This window comes from Pogonomyrmex barbatus, unplaced genomic scaffold, assembly GCF_055798465.1.
Source record: "Pogonomyrmex barbatus isolate J1 unplaced genomic scaffold, ASM5579846v1 scaffold5, whole genome shotgun sequence".
NCBI classification, from domain to species: Eukaryota; Metazoa; Arthropoda; class Insecta; order Hymenoptera; family Formicidae; genus Pogonomyrmex; species Pogonomyrmex barbatus.
Window position 1 is genome coordinate 6,664,203 of NW_028297149.1, and position 15,400 is coordinate 6,679,602.

The window sequence follows — 15,400 nt, forward strand, 5'->3', positions numbered from 1 at the left end:
CAATGATTTTGTTCATTTTTTTATAATTGCTCTACGATTGCGACGCTACATCGTAATATTAATACCGTCAAACGCAGATGGTCGGTCGTACTTTATTTCTTTCGCGTAATATAGTTCATTAGCAGAGTAGCACGTCGGCAAAATTAATCAGCTTGGAAATATACTCGTACATCTTCCTCTTTCATCGGAGTGTTTCCTAATGAGATATTCGAATCGTAAAGTTAGCCAAATCTCGCGCTTCTATTCGAGGGCAAAATACGACGGTGAACAAATGGATTCCGGTTCAGGACACGTAAATGAACCGGCGTTATATATTTCCCCTCTCGCGGATGCGCCGAATGCGGATCCTGAAAGCGGGTTAAGAGCCAGCCGAGAAAACGTCCGTGAGGAAGGCCAAGTGGAAAAGGAGGAGAAAACGATTCCCAGACTAGCCGGATAGTTGCCTTCGATCAGATGTTCCGTGGCTCGAAAAGCGGGCCACGTAATGAATTCGTGTGCCCTTCGCGTCGGCTGACCTGGTTTCGTTGCGGAGACGACGGGTACGTTAAATGAAGGTATGACCTTCCTCCGCGCGGACAGACTCGCGCTAGGTCGTCTAGATTAAGGCCCGTTCCTCGGCCGAAAATCCGAAAGAAGACGAAAATCCACTGCTTTACGAACGGGTTTACACGCGCCGCGAAAAGTTGCACGGCCCCCGCCCCCTCATTCTACAAGAGAAAAAAATCTGTTTTGCAGGCTTCAAATAAAAAAAAGGTCTCACGGCCGGGATTGAAGTTCATTTGCCGCGACGAGAGTAAAGCTGAATCGACTAATTCAGTTTAATCACCGTAAAAATATAAAATTTTATTTCCGGCATACAGAACGTTCTAATTTCTCCGAGCGGCTCGTTCCACGCGCGATTTTTATTCTCGCCAAATCGAAAATCCGTTTTACCAGACTCGAGCGCGGATTCGAAAAGTGATCGGCCAAAAGTCACGGCGGGGATGGGGGGAGAGAACTGACGAGGAAGAGGTATCGGATACTGACATTATCGCCGCGCGGTTTTTTCCCCGATAATCCTTAGCGTAGTTAATTATTTTCTCTCGGCGGCAGGTAACCGAGTAACACGATTAAATAAGCAGTCGATTTGCTCTTAGCAGTGCTAACAGGATCTGACAAGGTAAACGCGCTACTTGCCATTATATACACATATATATATATATATATATATATATATATATATATATGTATATATAACGGTCGTATCGATCTCTTCGTAGGAGGAACTCGCTGACAAGGTTACAAGGTTGCACTAATTGAGGGTTTTAATTTCCTGCCCGCTCATCCCAAACCACCAATTTATTTATGTATGAATAATACAGGCCTGTCTTCCGTTCATGTTCTGAGAATGTCGATCGCATCGAGATTTGCAAATGACACATGCCAAAAACAGCGAGGATGCTCGTTGTTTATTTACACTCCGAGAAATTATGAAAATTAATTAATAATGGGAAGAAAGAGAGAGAACGGATATCAGACGTTTTACTTTGTAATGTCCCACGTTTCTTCTTTGTTAAAGAAAAAATTATAAATAATGTTACACACTTCAATCATTAATGTTATAAACATTGAGATTTATTTGATAAAAATACAAATAATCCCTAAGTTTGGTAAGTAAAAATCGAAAGAACAAAAAGTATTAAAATAAACTAATATATCAAGTTGAATATTAATGCTTATTTTATATTATAAAAACGTATAATATATATATGTAAATATATATTACATAAATAATAAATCTTAGGAAAAATAATAGGTTATCGAGATATCTCTAAGAATTGATTTTCTGAATTGGTTTCGAGCGAATCGGGGAAAGTATGGAAAGAGTAAGGTTACCCTTTAACCACCGAGAAACTTACGCAATGTAATGCGGTATCTGTTTTCCACGAGAATTTCTAGGACTTCCGGAAAGAAGATACTTCAACAAGACTTCGATAATCTTCGACGTACCCCGTCGCGACGCTCGGCTACGTGCCGGGTATTAGTAAATTGTATTGTACGATAGTTTACACACTTTCGCCTCGAACGCAATGCAAAGCAAGTACAGCTTGTTTACAACGTGTTGGCCGCAGTTCCTGTTGAGGGTGCCATTCAGTCGTAAACGTATGTCACGAAATACAGGGTACTCATTGTAACGAGATGTAATGGACTGTCCGCCGGCGCGACAGCATCCGATTCAATGTTTATCAAAATTCTTCAGCGCAAAAATAGCGGTTAAATGAAAGAGATTAAATTTTCCCATATACATGCCACGAGAAATAATGCGATTATACATAACAAACGTAATATTTTGTTTATACAATTGATATATATGATTGCTTTACGCGCGAGAAAATAAAAGGGATCGATCGATCGCGTGTCGCGAGGTGTCCTTACGAGGGCAGATGGAAAAGCGTTACCTCTCGAATTGAATGATCATACGACGATATTCTAGATTCTTTTTTTAAAACAAAACACAACCACGATTTAATCCTCGCGATAAGACGATTAAAGAAACGATACGAGACGATGGCGAAGAGACACGAGATTAATCCGAGAGCTTTATCTGCCCTTTCCGCATCTGGTTTTCCGCGTCTCTACAAATACCGCATCCATCCGCAAAACGAGTCTCGAAAGGGCGACCGCGCGATTCAGCCGGTTCGCCCGTCCACGAAAATAAAACTCCCCGGTCCGGCTTAACGCTTCGACGTTGGGCGAAAAGAGAGAACGCGGCCCACGGGCGCAGTTGTGAAAAAGAGGACCCGGGCGGAACGAGCGGACGGACGCGAGTTCGCTTCTTGTTTATTTATTCTTTCGTAAAGTCAACAAAAATTTCGCCACCGGCCAGCCGGACCCGCCGCGGAGCGAACAGTGGACCGCGGCCGAGCCAAATGTAGTTGGCCGACCGGCCAAATGAGATTTTGCATCTATTATTACACACCACCCAGCGGCCGTAAGACGACGACGACGACGACGACGACGATGACGATGACGACGACGACGATGACGAGCCGTCGCATCGCGCAGAATCCGACGATTGAGCGAGCGAGCGAGCGAACGAGCAAATGAGTGGCGAGTTGAGCGAGTGATAGTGTTCACAATCGTCATCCTTTTTCAAAGGATCTTCCAGAACTAGTTCGGAATCGAGTTTCCTCTTTATAAAAATGTCTCATTCGCATACAACTTTAATATCCCGATGATTTCCAATCATCTCTGTCTTAGAGCGATATCTTTTGGTAATTGACAAGGAGAGATTAGTGTACAAAAAAAAATAATATTTATAAGAGTAATATTTTAAATTTATTTAAAAGAAGATAACAAAACGTACGGCTTGATTCTATTTTTAACATTCGATATGTAGGAAAACAAAGATAATATCCTTCCTGGGTCACATATACACGGCGGAGTCGTATCCATGTTCTAAATATTCATAAGCTCAGGCTGCAAATGTCCGGCTATACACTCCATTTCTACACGAAATAGAATTTTGCAAAGCTTCGGATGAGATGGAGTAATCGTTATCGTTACATTACGCCGAACGACGTGCGCCAGGGATTGTGAGAAGACTGTTATCGACCGCGCCGTTGACATCGAAAATTCATGAGAGAATATTTAATTGAAGAGCATGATCCCGAGACTCGTGCTCCGTCTATTTAGTGAAATGGAAATTGAAATGTCATAAAAGTCATAGAAACGTAAGCAAAAGCTTCATGCCGATCGCTCAGCGAATCTCTTTTCGTGTGTGAAAAAGTATTTCTGCACGTCTCGCAGAACTTCATATCGCGCGCTTCGCAACCGAAAGAATCACTGGGCGAACATCGAGCGTTAATAAGAAAGAACAATTTCACGATCGGTAACGTTAATCGCGCGGGCAAACTCGGCTGTTTGTTCCAAAAAATTTGCAGAGTCGGCGACGCAAAATACGCACACGTATCGCACATCGTGACGTAATCGGACACGAAACATACGCGCGATAAGAACGGCACTATCGCGGAGGAATCCGCAATCATAATAATAATCTTGAATTATATCTCGTGATCTTTGAGTCATTAATTCTTAGATAAGATGCTGTAAGATTCATTCACCGACGAAGTCATAAAATCAAGTATTCCAAGTAATTCGATTATACCATAAATTTTTTGCCCACGTTTGCCTAACTATATTGATGTTGTCTATTCGATAATAGTAAAAAAAAAAAATAATAACTGAAAAATACGCTAAGCAATCTAATTACATTACATTAAGTAATGTGATATTGTTTTGCTAAAGTCAGTAGTGACGTGCGAAGAGAGATGAGTGAGATTTGTGAGAAAAATAGGTGACACAGCGAGAAAAAATGATCTCGCGTGGGTCGCATTTCGTTTGATTATACGCCGAGAATTTAATTGAGACTCTTGCTTTTAAACGACAGCTTGAAACGCTTAGAGACTCTTCGAATGTGCTTATGTAAATTACCACCCGAACGGATGAGATATTAAAGGAACGCAAATAACACGCAGACCGCCGAGACGTCAACTAATGCGGCTAACACGCGGTATCACAATACCAGCGCACACATATCATTGCGAATATCATACAACGGCATGCAAATACGCGATGTCATAATCCGCGCGCGCGAATAGCAAATTTAACGCGTGGATAACGCGTGATAAATCGAGTGTAATCGTCGCGAATCGTCGCGTTTTCGACGCGGATTTCTGCGCTTCCACTTGCAGGAAAGGACTTTGGTGATCGAAAAATTTGAATCTCACGATTATCACGTGAGGCGGAAGACTTATCACCGTGAAACCCGACCGTGAAAGGCCGCGCGCCAGGTGCTTTTTTTTAATTAAAGATGACTCCGCAAGCGTCAATAATTCACTTTAACAAGCGCTCCGACCGATCGTCCGTCGAGGATTCAAGAGCAACGTCGTTTCCCTTCGCCAGGCCGCATCGCCTACACGTCTCTCTCATCAGAAGGATGCGAGCAATTGATTTCCTTTTTTTTTTTTTCTAATTGAGCTCATGGAAGCTGTAATGATTAAATACGTTCAACGAAGTTCAAGGTCTCCCTTAACGAGACAATTAAAGAATTACGAATTCGCTTCTATAACGTAAAAGTATTTACACTTCGTGGAGTCTGATGAGAGATATCGCCTAAAGGATGAATATTAAATATAGATTCTACGGAGTCAGGATGCGGTCTAAGTTCAAAAAATGCTTGTCACTCGTCGCGACGCGTCGGGTTATTTATCAATGGTAAACAGAAACGGAGCGATAGAGGGGCGCGGCAGAAATGCACCGAGCACTCTGTATATTTAATGCGATCAGTATGCATCGGGTCAAGAATATCGTGACGCGTCGCGTTATTTTTCCCCGTGCAGTAGAAACGTCACGCGGACGACGCACGTCATACATTATTCGCGAGATCGTGCTTCACGTCGAAACGTGCATGCGCTTTGACCGCCGCGGCCCGATAGGAGAAGAAATCGGTATATAATCCTGATTCACAAATCCCAGTTCACATGAAAAATTCTATTCAGATTATTTTCTAGAAAAAAAAATATACATTTTCAAATAATAACAAATTTGACAGATTTTAATCATCACACGTATAAGCAGAACTCAAATAATAAAAAAAATAAACGTCAATTACACTGCTCCTATACAGAAAATATTAAAGTCAAGCATCTACCAAAAGAATTACTTTATTAAAAAACGCGAGCGACATTTAACCTTCGTCGTAAAATCATCGTTTTACGATTTATACTTTCACAAATATCTCGAATTTTTACCCGATCGGTCAGACCGGTAGATCTCAGGATTATATCAGGAGATTTCTTTTTCCGTAAGGCCGTGGCGATCGAAGCGCATCTCGTGTACGCGCGTGAAGTGTACGATGGTCCGGCGAGTAAATTTCCGGAGCGCGGAAAAAAATGGGGCGATCGTTGAGACCAAGCGCGGATACAGCGCCGTCGACGCTCCTCGCGACGACGACGGGCGCAATTAGACTGGAAAAATATTAGCACGGTAACGCGAGATCCCGTCGCCGTAACGTAATGCGATGCCTTTTAAATTCGGTAATTGTCCCTGCGAGAGAGAAAACGCTCTACTCTTTCTCTCTCTCTCTCTCTCTCTCTCTCTCTCTCTCTCTCTCTCTCTCTCTCTCAACCAGTGACCGACGTAATTGACGACGTGACGCGCCGCGACGCGACGCCTCGCGTCGTGTCGTGTCGTGTCGTCAGATTCCTAAAATAATCTCAAGCCGAACCGGCCCGTCACGGCGACTAGAATCGCGCGACTTTCCAAACGCAGCGACGTATCCAATCTCCCTCGATCGTCATCGATCCCTCGAAGCTCTAAATTCGAAACTCTAAATTCGAGATCACAAATTTCTGACGATATCTCTGTATTCCCAGACAAGAATGTTTAAAAGGATACACACGATTCGCGATTTGATGAAACGTAATTCGTAATTCAATCTTGTCCCCGGGGAATGCTCCGTCGATTCTTTCTCAAAAAGAGCGCGGGGGTAGGAGAGAACATCAACGCAAAGACATTTCGAGAATATGCTTCGCATTACACGTGTAAGAGGGGTTGCGCCCCGGAGAGTTAAAGCGATTTATAGTATCAAACGCAAATATCTTGGAACGCATGACGACCTGAATTTTAACTCTACGCTATATCCCCGCATCTCGTCGCAGTGGAAACACCGAAATTACGAGTATACGTTCGCGGAATAAATTACAGCGAGAGGCAGGCTCGCTCGTTTCAGGCGACGCGGGCGAAGTTACGCGAAAGGATAACGGAGCGAAGCTCCAATCGGCGGGAGATATTCCGCGTCTCAAGGAAGGTCGAGATAAGCCATGCGCGAAGATCGTTCCTTACGATTTAGCACGTTCGAGTGGAACGATTAGACGCGAAACTGCGTTTCTTCCAAAGCAAGTGCATGCATTTATCGCGGAAGATCACGTTGATTGCGTTGGCGTCCGAGGTGTCGCAATATTCCCTTCCCTTTTTCATTAACATTAAGCGGAGGAAAGAGAATATAACGTCAAATAACGTCGTCGGAGAACGAGATGGAGACGAAAATGGAACGTGGAAAAATTGATTATCAAGGATGTGTGTCATATCTCAAACATCAAAAATATAAAATTTTCATAGATCGTTCTATTTGTTATATTTGAATATCTACGCAAAATTTGAGCAATTCTCTTGTTAGTTTAAAAACTATTTAATTTCTTTATTCATGTAAAATCGCATCTTGCACTATTTGCAAATTTGATGAGGAAATTAAATTAAATTTTTTACATATATTAATAAAACTCTAGAAATATTCGTGCAAAAGTTTTGGATCTGCTCGCTCGTTTAAAAGTTATTTATCTAAAACTATAGCAAGATATGCGCAATATTCACAATATACTACGTATTATATATAAACCAAATGATTTGTTTTGATTTTGCAGCTTCAGGACGTATTCAATACCAAAACTTTTTGTATCTTTTTTTAATATGTAAAATATTTTGTCATTAATTAGGAAAAAGAAAGGAATTTGTAGGAAACTTGAAGTTTTTAAATTTCAATAATTTTTAACTGATATAACCGCAATATCCTTAAGGATCACCGATCATCGAAGAGTTGTGACGCTCTTGGAGACGCGCCAGAAATTACGACATTTTCACGTCGCGACAATGAGTTATGATCGTGAAACATTATTTACGCAGTCGCGCGGACATCCCCGTTACAAAGAGATCTCTATATGCGCGACGACGGATTTACACACCCCTTGTAAGCCAATTATGATGAGCGCGCGTTAAAACATTTCGAGATTCTCGCATACTCACATTAAATGGTATAAATTAAAACGACCTTTCCCCTAATGCACACATCGGCCAGCGTTTCTCAACTTCTTTTCCGATATCTCGGGGGAAAAGTAAACGCGACCCTCGGCGACACGTGGATCCATGCGCGAGAGGCTGGTGCATTTGCATCTGCCCGTGGATGGATAATCCATCTTCCGATCCTGTAACTCGTGTAGAACTTATCGCGATACTTATCTCTTAACATAATCGATACCGGCGGAATATGAATGATGCATGTCTGGGTGTCGTGTTACGCTACTAATTTTACGATCCCGGTTAAGCCACCGATGTTTCGAGAGACAAACGCAGAGCGAAGGAAACAGAGTGACGGTGACGGATAAAGACGCGACGTAAAAATCCAAGCCGCGTAAATCCTCCGTTGTGTTTGAAAACGTCAAATCGGACGGGCGATTAGATAATTATTTATATCACAAGCGGTCGCGCGAGGCTCGGGCCTCACGCTTCGAAGAAAGAGAAAAAGAAGAGAAACATTACCCCCTGGTGATGTTAAAATATTTAGTCGTTCGCGCGCGCGCGCGCGCGCACACACATGTCCGCGCGCGAGCTTCCGTTTTGTCAATTTCGTGACCTACATTCAATTCCATTCGGGTCTCCGGAGTAAGCCGGAAGCGGAACACCGCAGACGCAAGGCGTTCGTTCGATTAGACCGTAGAGGGGAAAAAAAGAGGGAGAGAAGAACGAAAAAAATCGAGGAGAAAACGAAGAGAGACGGGGAGAAAGGTCGAGCGAGACACGAGAAACACGGGAGCGCCACTCGACGAGGGGGTCGATGACCCGAGATGCCACCTGTGCGTCCTAAACCGGTCTCGTTTTCCGCGTTTGTTCTCGGTGACACACTGTGGCGTTCCCCCCTCCCCCCTCTCCCATCCTCACTCCTTTGACAATAGCGCCGGGTTTCGTTTCTCTTGATAATCCGGGAAAAACTCGTCGCCGAATACGCGACGTGCAACAAGTACCATGTGTCTATAAGCGGATACTCGACTTTTTGGAGTTGCCTGGAAACATTTTGATATATCGCCTCTTTAAACGACACATCTTCGCAGCGCACCACACTTTAAACGACGTGCGTGGACGTGCACAGAAGCGAAAGTTTCCTGCGTGCGTGCATGCGTGCGTGCGTAACGCGTCAGCTGTTCGAGTTAGAGACGGAAAGGACGAAGAAGCGTGGCCGCGCGCTCTCGAGACGATCGCGTTCCTCGACCCCGCGGAAACGAGGCTGGCCGAGCGGCGCGACCTCCGGGGTGGAGGGAGCGGCGAAACCTCCGCGGAAGATGGCGGGGGTTGGCGTGAGATTAGGAGGTTAGGTTATCCAATGCCGCTGGACCGGGATCGAGACGCGGAGTTCCCAACTCGCTCTCGCGAGTCGATTTATCTCGTTACTACGGGGAATTATCGCGGGAGAGTGCGGAGTAACCGCTCAGTGGTTTCGTGCCGCTCTCGCGAGAACGCGGAACACCGCCGCCGGACCAGGTCGATAGAAATGGCGCCGCCGAACAGGCTGGCAAGCAGGCAGAAAATCAATCGCGTGTATGACACGCGGCGTGTTTTACCGCGCCTACTCCGTTTCTTGCGAGCGAGATCGGAGCTCGCGAGCTCGCTTGCGAAACACTCGAAACCGGTCGAACGATTCCTCTCTCTCTCTCTCTCTCTCTCCCCCCCGCATATCGCCTAGCGCAAAGATCTATCCTCTCTTTGCTTTTTCGTGATATCACTGAAATTTGGAATTTATGAATGGACGCGTGAAATTTTAAAAAATTTGTTGCGTCTGAATTGAAAAGAAGAAATTAAAAAATAAGAAAAAAACTGAAGAGAAGACGCAAATGTGACTTTACCGACCGAGATAGCCGCAAAAGCATGCACGCATGCACGCATGCATAGTATGCACGCACTCACTCACTCACTCACTCACTCATCACTCATTCGCTCGCTCGCTCACTCATTCACTTACTCACTCCTTACTCAATCACTCACGCACGCATCTTCGGTCATTGTGTATCCGCACTTACTCTCGCACTCGCGATCGCGCGTGTTCCACGCGACCGGGCGAAAGCATTGCGTTTCCGTGTCGCGTCGCGTCGTTCGCGCGACGTTAACTTATCGTTTGTTGGCTTACTTTTGATCACTCGGTCCGTCGTGGGGAGTTTCTGCGAATTGTTGGAGGTCATGCTGTATCAGGATAAATGACGAGTGGGCGCCTCTCTCCTCTCTCTCTCTCTCTCTCCTTCAGCAGCGGGTTCGCCTCTCGCGCTGTCCTTCTCGCTCGCGCCCGCGCTCCGCCCGCGCCGTATTTTCTCTTTTCCGCTTTCTTCCACTTCTTCCTCGCACCGTTGCTCGTCCTTCTTCTTCTCCTCCACCTCCTTCTCTTCTTGTCCTGTTTCTTGTCCTCCTCCACCTCCTCCTCCTCCTCCTCGTCCACCTCCTCTTCCTCCCTTTTGTCTCGCGTGCTGTTACTCGCGCGAGATAGCGGCTACCTTCAGCGTATTATACGGAGGGGTTGGGTAGAAGGAGAGGGCGGTATTTTCACCTCGAGAGCCCGGCGCGGCCGCCACACATACACACACATGTACACACGCGCGCACGGAAATACGCCGCCGAGAGGGAGAGAACGGACGCGCGGATGGCGGGGGGTCGGTCGGACAGGCGGGCGGGGGGAGGGAGGGAAGGTGGCGGAGAGGTGACGGAAGTTATCGCACGGCGCGGCACATCGGTGCCTAGGAACTGTGTTCACGGATGTTCTTGACGGAGCCACCGATGCGACGGGGACAGGGGGGAGAAAAGGGGAGACAGCTGTGCTCACTCTCTCTCTCTCTCTCTTTCTCTCTCGGGTGAGATTTCCCTCGATCTCCTCCACAGGGCGGTCCCCTTCTCGCACCCCGAGGGAAAGGGGGGAGAGGGTAGGCGCGACCGTGCACTCGCGGGTGCACGCGAGTATCGATGAGCGGCGGGGAGCAGAGAAGGGAGAGAGGGTGATCCTCGTCGGGCTCTAGCGAGCTCGCGGGCTCGCTTCGGGTTTGCTGGATCAAGCGTGAGCCGTGCGACGAGGACGACGACTGCGACGGCGTCGACGACGACGGCGACGACGGCGACGGCGACGACGACGGCGGCGACGACGACGACGGCGACGACGACGACGACGACGACGACGACGACGACGACGACGACGACGACGACGACGACGACGACGACGACGACGACGACGACGACGACGACGACGACGGCGACGACGACGACGGCGACGACGACGACGGCGACGACGGCGACGACGACGACGGCGACGACGACGACGACGACGACGACGACGACGACGACGACGGCGGCGGCGGCGGCGGCGGCGACGGCGGCGGCGATGGCCGATTTAGATGGCGACGGCGATAGTTCGATTGTGACAGGAACGAAGCTGCTCCGAGTCGAAGCAAGCGAGTCTTCCTGTAAGCACGACACCGCACCACAAATACAGTAGTTGAGAACGAGGACGGTGACGATCGAGCCAACGGTAGTAAAGGCAGCAGCGAAGACGACGTGGAGTATGATTACGACGACGGCGACAGCGGCGGTGGCGGCGGCGGCGGCGACAACGGTGGCGGCAACGACGATGAAGACAACGACAACAATGATAATGACGAGACCGGCGACGTGGACCGAGACACCGTAACGACACGAAGTACCGTGACACGTAACCGCGAACACCGACACTCGCGGTCGAGGCACCACGCCGCTAAATTTTATCTACAAGATGTCTGTCTCTCTGCTTCTCCGCGGCGCGCACACTGACGGCTCCTCGGCGGACAGGAGGACGGTCGCGCAGTCCGCCGCGCGCAGCGATCATTCGAGACAGCCGATTGGCCGCTCCGCCACCAGCTGCCGCCACCCGAGCGCCCGCCGGTCGCGACGGAGTAGCGGAGGCGCCACCGACCGCGGGAATCTCTTTGTCTCTTTTCCTCTTTCTCGTCGATCTCTTTACGATCTCGGGCGATTAAACTCCGTGCCGCACTTCTCATATTCGAAATAAAAAAAAATGTTTTTTTCATAGGAAAAAATTATTTCAGAGCTCGAGGAATGAAAAGGCCTATTTTAGAAAATATATTTACTTAGATTATTTAACGTAAATAATTAAGTATGATGAACATGTATACATTCATACATTAAGTTTCCTAATGTATGTATATGGCTTTTGCATATACAGAACGTGATAAGACAAGGAAAAATGTGTGACTCACACGGTAGTTTATCAGCTTTTCGTTTTTCTTTCTTTTTTTTTTTCAGAAAAAGACAAACATAACTATTATATATTAGTATATATTAGCTATTATATTTGATATGCTTAAATTTTCTTAGATCATAAAATAATATTAGATCATAAAATTAATCATTCTATAAGAGACGTAAATAATAAAAGTACTACTCGACGAAGTAATCGATTTTTAAGATAGAGTTTTGTCGTAATCTCCCTGATATAAGATGCGAATTGTACAATTATATTTATTATATCATTAATGATATAGATGCGGAAACAAAAATATTTTATTTAAAAAACAAGCTTAACACTACTGTTTGACGGATATAACTTGATAAAATGGAGCGAAACAAATTGTTATCTAAGTTTTTAGTTTCATCTCTAATAAATTTTAATGGAAGGAAATCTAATGCTAGTGAAGATTAATGCTAGTGATCAATTACTTATTTTGAGTATTAAAAGCACCATTGTTCAATACTTTTAATACTCAAAATAAGTAGTTCTAGTATTAAATTAGTCAATATTAAATTGGATTCTGCAAAGGATTTAGCAAAGACGTCCGCTCGCGAAAGTGCTAGCTTCTTTAACGCACACGGATAAGATTTCTGATCTCTCTTGTGTTCTTTGCTAGACAGCATCTCTTTAGCGAAATAAAACGTATTACTTGAACGAATATTTGTCTGATCCATCAATTTTATTTATATTCTACGACGACTAAAGATCAGTTTCGCAATCATAATGCAAGTCTTATGTTCGATCTTGCATGCGCATGCATGTCGGTAGAACAGACCAATGATTAGAGATCGTAAAATATTATGATTCTATCCTGCGTTGGTTATTCCGTATAAACGGCAGCTGGTAAAGGTAACCTTTCGTTATCGCTTGCAATTTGAACTTCAGCGACATTTGTGCATCACTCGTTATTCGCATAAAAAATCGTTCCTACTCATATAGATGCTATTAGATTACTGCAAAAGACCATTTGTCACGTGTGTTATCAAATTCCGCGTTTAATACAATCAAAAATTAAAAAAAAAAAGAATTAAAAAGTTTCTTTCTAGATAAATGAAGAAAAAGATAAAAAATGAAAATCACGAAGAGAATTATTTTACCTTATAGTCTTTTTCCAAAGTTTGACAAACACGTGATCTTTTGCGTGATTATTAATCTAATTTTTATGACAAAAATAAAAAGCGCAAGAAAAATTATTAACGAGTAAGTGAAATTGAACTTTTTATGTTTCTGCATCTTTAATTTGATAACAAATTCTTAAATAATAAAAGATTGACAAGTTTTTAACTAAAAAAATTATTTGAAAAGATCTGATTATTTATTAACCATTATTAATCATTTATAAGCATTTATAAGCATTTATAAGCATTTTATTTTTATATTTTTAATTACATTTATAAGCACATATTTTGTATATTTTTCTATAACAAAAAAAGTTATTTATATACTATCAGAATAATAAAAAAGCGATTTCTAGAAAAAAATGCTAATTACCTACATATTAATATCTCAGTCTCTTATTTATTCTCTTATATTTTTAAAACCTGCAATTCTTTTTTTTTATCAAAGTAAGCTCATTATTTATCAAAATACAATTTATTAACTAAACATGCTATAACTTCTTTGAATAGTGTTTGTTTAAAATTCAGAAGTCATATATTGTTATTAAAATAGCTAGATATTTAGCATTTATCTCTTAAAAAAGAATTTCGGCAGATATTTTATAGGAAGAATGGAATATATAAAAATACACACATATAAATTTTAGATATAAACCAATAATAAGAATAAGAACATTAAAATTTTTATCTTGCGATTTATATCTTATTTTATTGCGAAAGAATTATTTCTTATTTCAATGTAATTTATAATTTGATTGACATTTTGCATGCACTGAAAGTTACTGGTTTTACAAGCTAGTCTATGCAAAAAAAGCATTTTCTTGTTTCGATGAACTGAGCCACAAAGTCATATTTCATATACGTCTCTTCTGTTTGAAACGGTCCAGCCGCAGTGCGAAGTCCAACGTGTCAATTTCGGTAAGCCACATTGGAAAAATTTTGTATGTTACGTGATGTATCTGACAGATATCGATTAAGTGACAAATGTAGACTCCATTCGGATTGCAAATCAGCAAAAAATGTTCATAGAAAAATATTTATACAGAAAAAAATACTGTTGGAAAATTGAGAAGTTGATTAATAATAGCGAATTGAGAGTCACGTATTTCCATCATCAGCGACCGAATGTTCAAAATTGTGAATTAATGGTTGAAATAAAAAATAAATTTTACTGAATATCTGCATGCGACTGATTTATAAAAATAAAGCAAAACTCATTCTTCATGTAATCGCCTGAGCCGGAATATTTTTTATATTTTTTTCACAGTGATTATCTTTTCGCAAAATTTAATAAATTAGTGGCCGCTGATCATCGTTTCTTTAACACGAATATTGTAACTCTCTAACTAGGTGTGTGTGTGTGTGTGTGTGTGTGTGTGTGTGTGTGTGTGTGTGTGTGTGTGTGTGTGTGTGTGTGTGTGTGTGTGTAGTATGTGCACATATTACACATACAAAACATATTTCTAATTAATAATGATATCATTTCAAATATTCATGAAAAATTACAATGTCTGATGCGAGATAAAAATTTTTTACAAGAGATTTCAGTTTGTTAATTTAAAGAATTTCAATCTATTTTTCATGTATTAGGGCATATGTGGTTCCGCGATCTGAGCACCGCAAAGTAGTGAAACGACTTGTGATTAAAACGAGAATTTCTGCACATTGATGGCTGATTGATATTTTTATTTTTCCGTTTCTGGAAACATTCGCAGAGGAATTTATTTCAGATTTTAATCGGATTAAATTTTTTCCCGCTCTACATATTCAATACGGTGGAATATATATTTGTATCAAGTGAAAATGTGCAAACTGTACAATCTCATGCCTTTTTTTTTTTTGAGAATTGATTAATCTCGCATGGCATGTATCGTAAGCTCGGTTGGAATGTTCGACAATGGCGAATCGTTCAGGTAACAGATTGACAGTGTTCTGAATTTTATTTTTCCCTCAGCTCGACGTCAAATCAATAGCTTTTGTCATGTCTCAAGGGAACTACGGGCGATAATTCCACTTGCGGTTTGCAGCGTCGCTCACGAGCGCTATTTCACTTCTGCCTAGAACAGACTGAATGGAATTTGCAAATAAGCGCGGAGCGATTCCTGCAGCCTGACATTCAGTCAATCGCTCTCCCCTTCGGGAAGAAACTATA

At 43.2% G+C, this 15,400-nt stretch overlaps 1 protein-coding gene across 1 annotated transcript in view; it reads right to left on the minus strand.

The window, feature by feature from the left end:
- Positions 1-10,916, minus strand: part of LOC105434032 (serine/threonine-protein phosphatase 2B catalytic subunit 2) — a 117,375-nt gene extending 106,459 nt beyond the window's left edge. Inside the window, exon 1 of the mRNA XM_089082176.1 lies at positions 9,995-10,916. Coding sequence (XP_088938302.1) covers positions 9,995-10,046 — 52 coding nt within the window. The 5' untranslated portion in view covers positions 10,047-10,916. The remainder of the gene's footprint in view (positions 1-9,994) is intronic.
- Between the last annotated feature and the right edge of the window lie 4,484 nt (positions 10,917-15,400).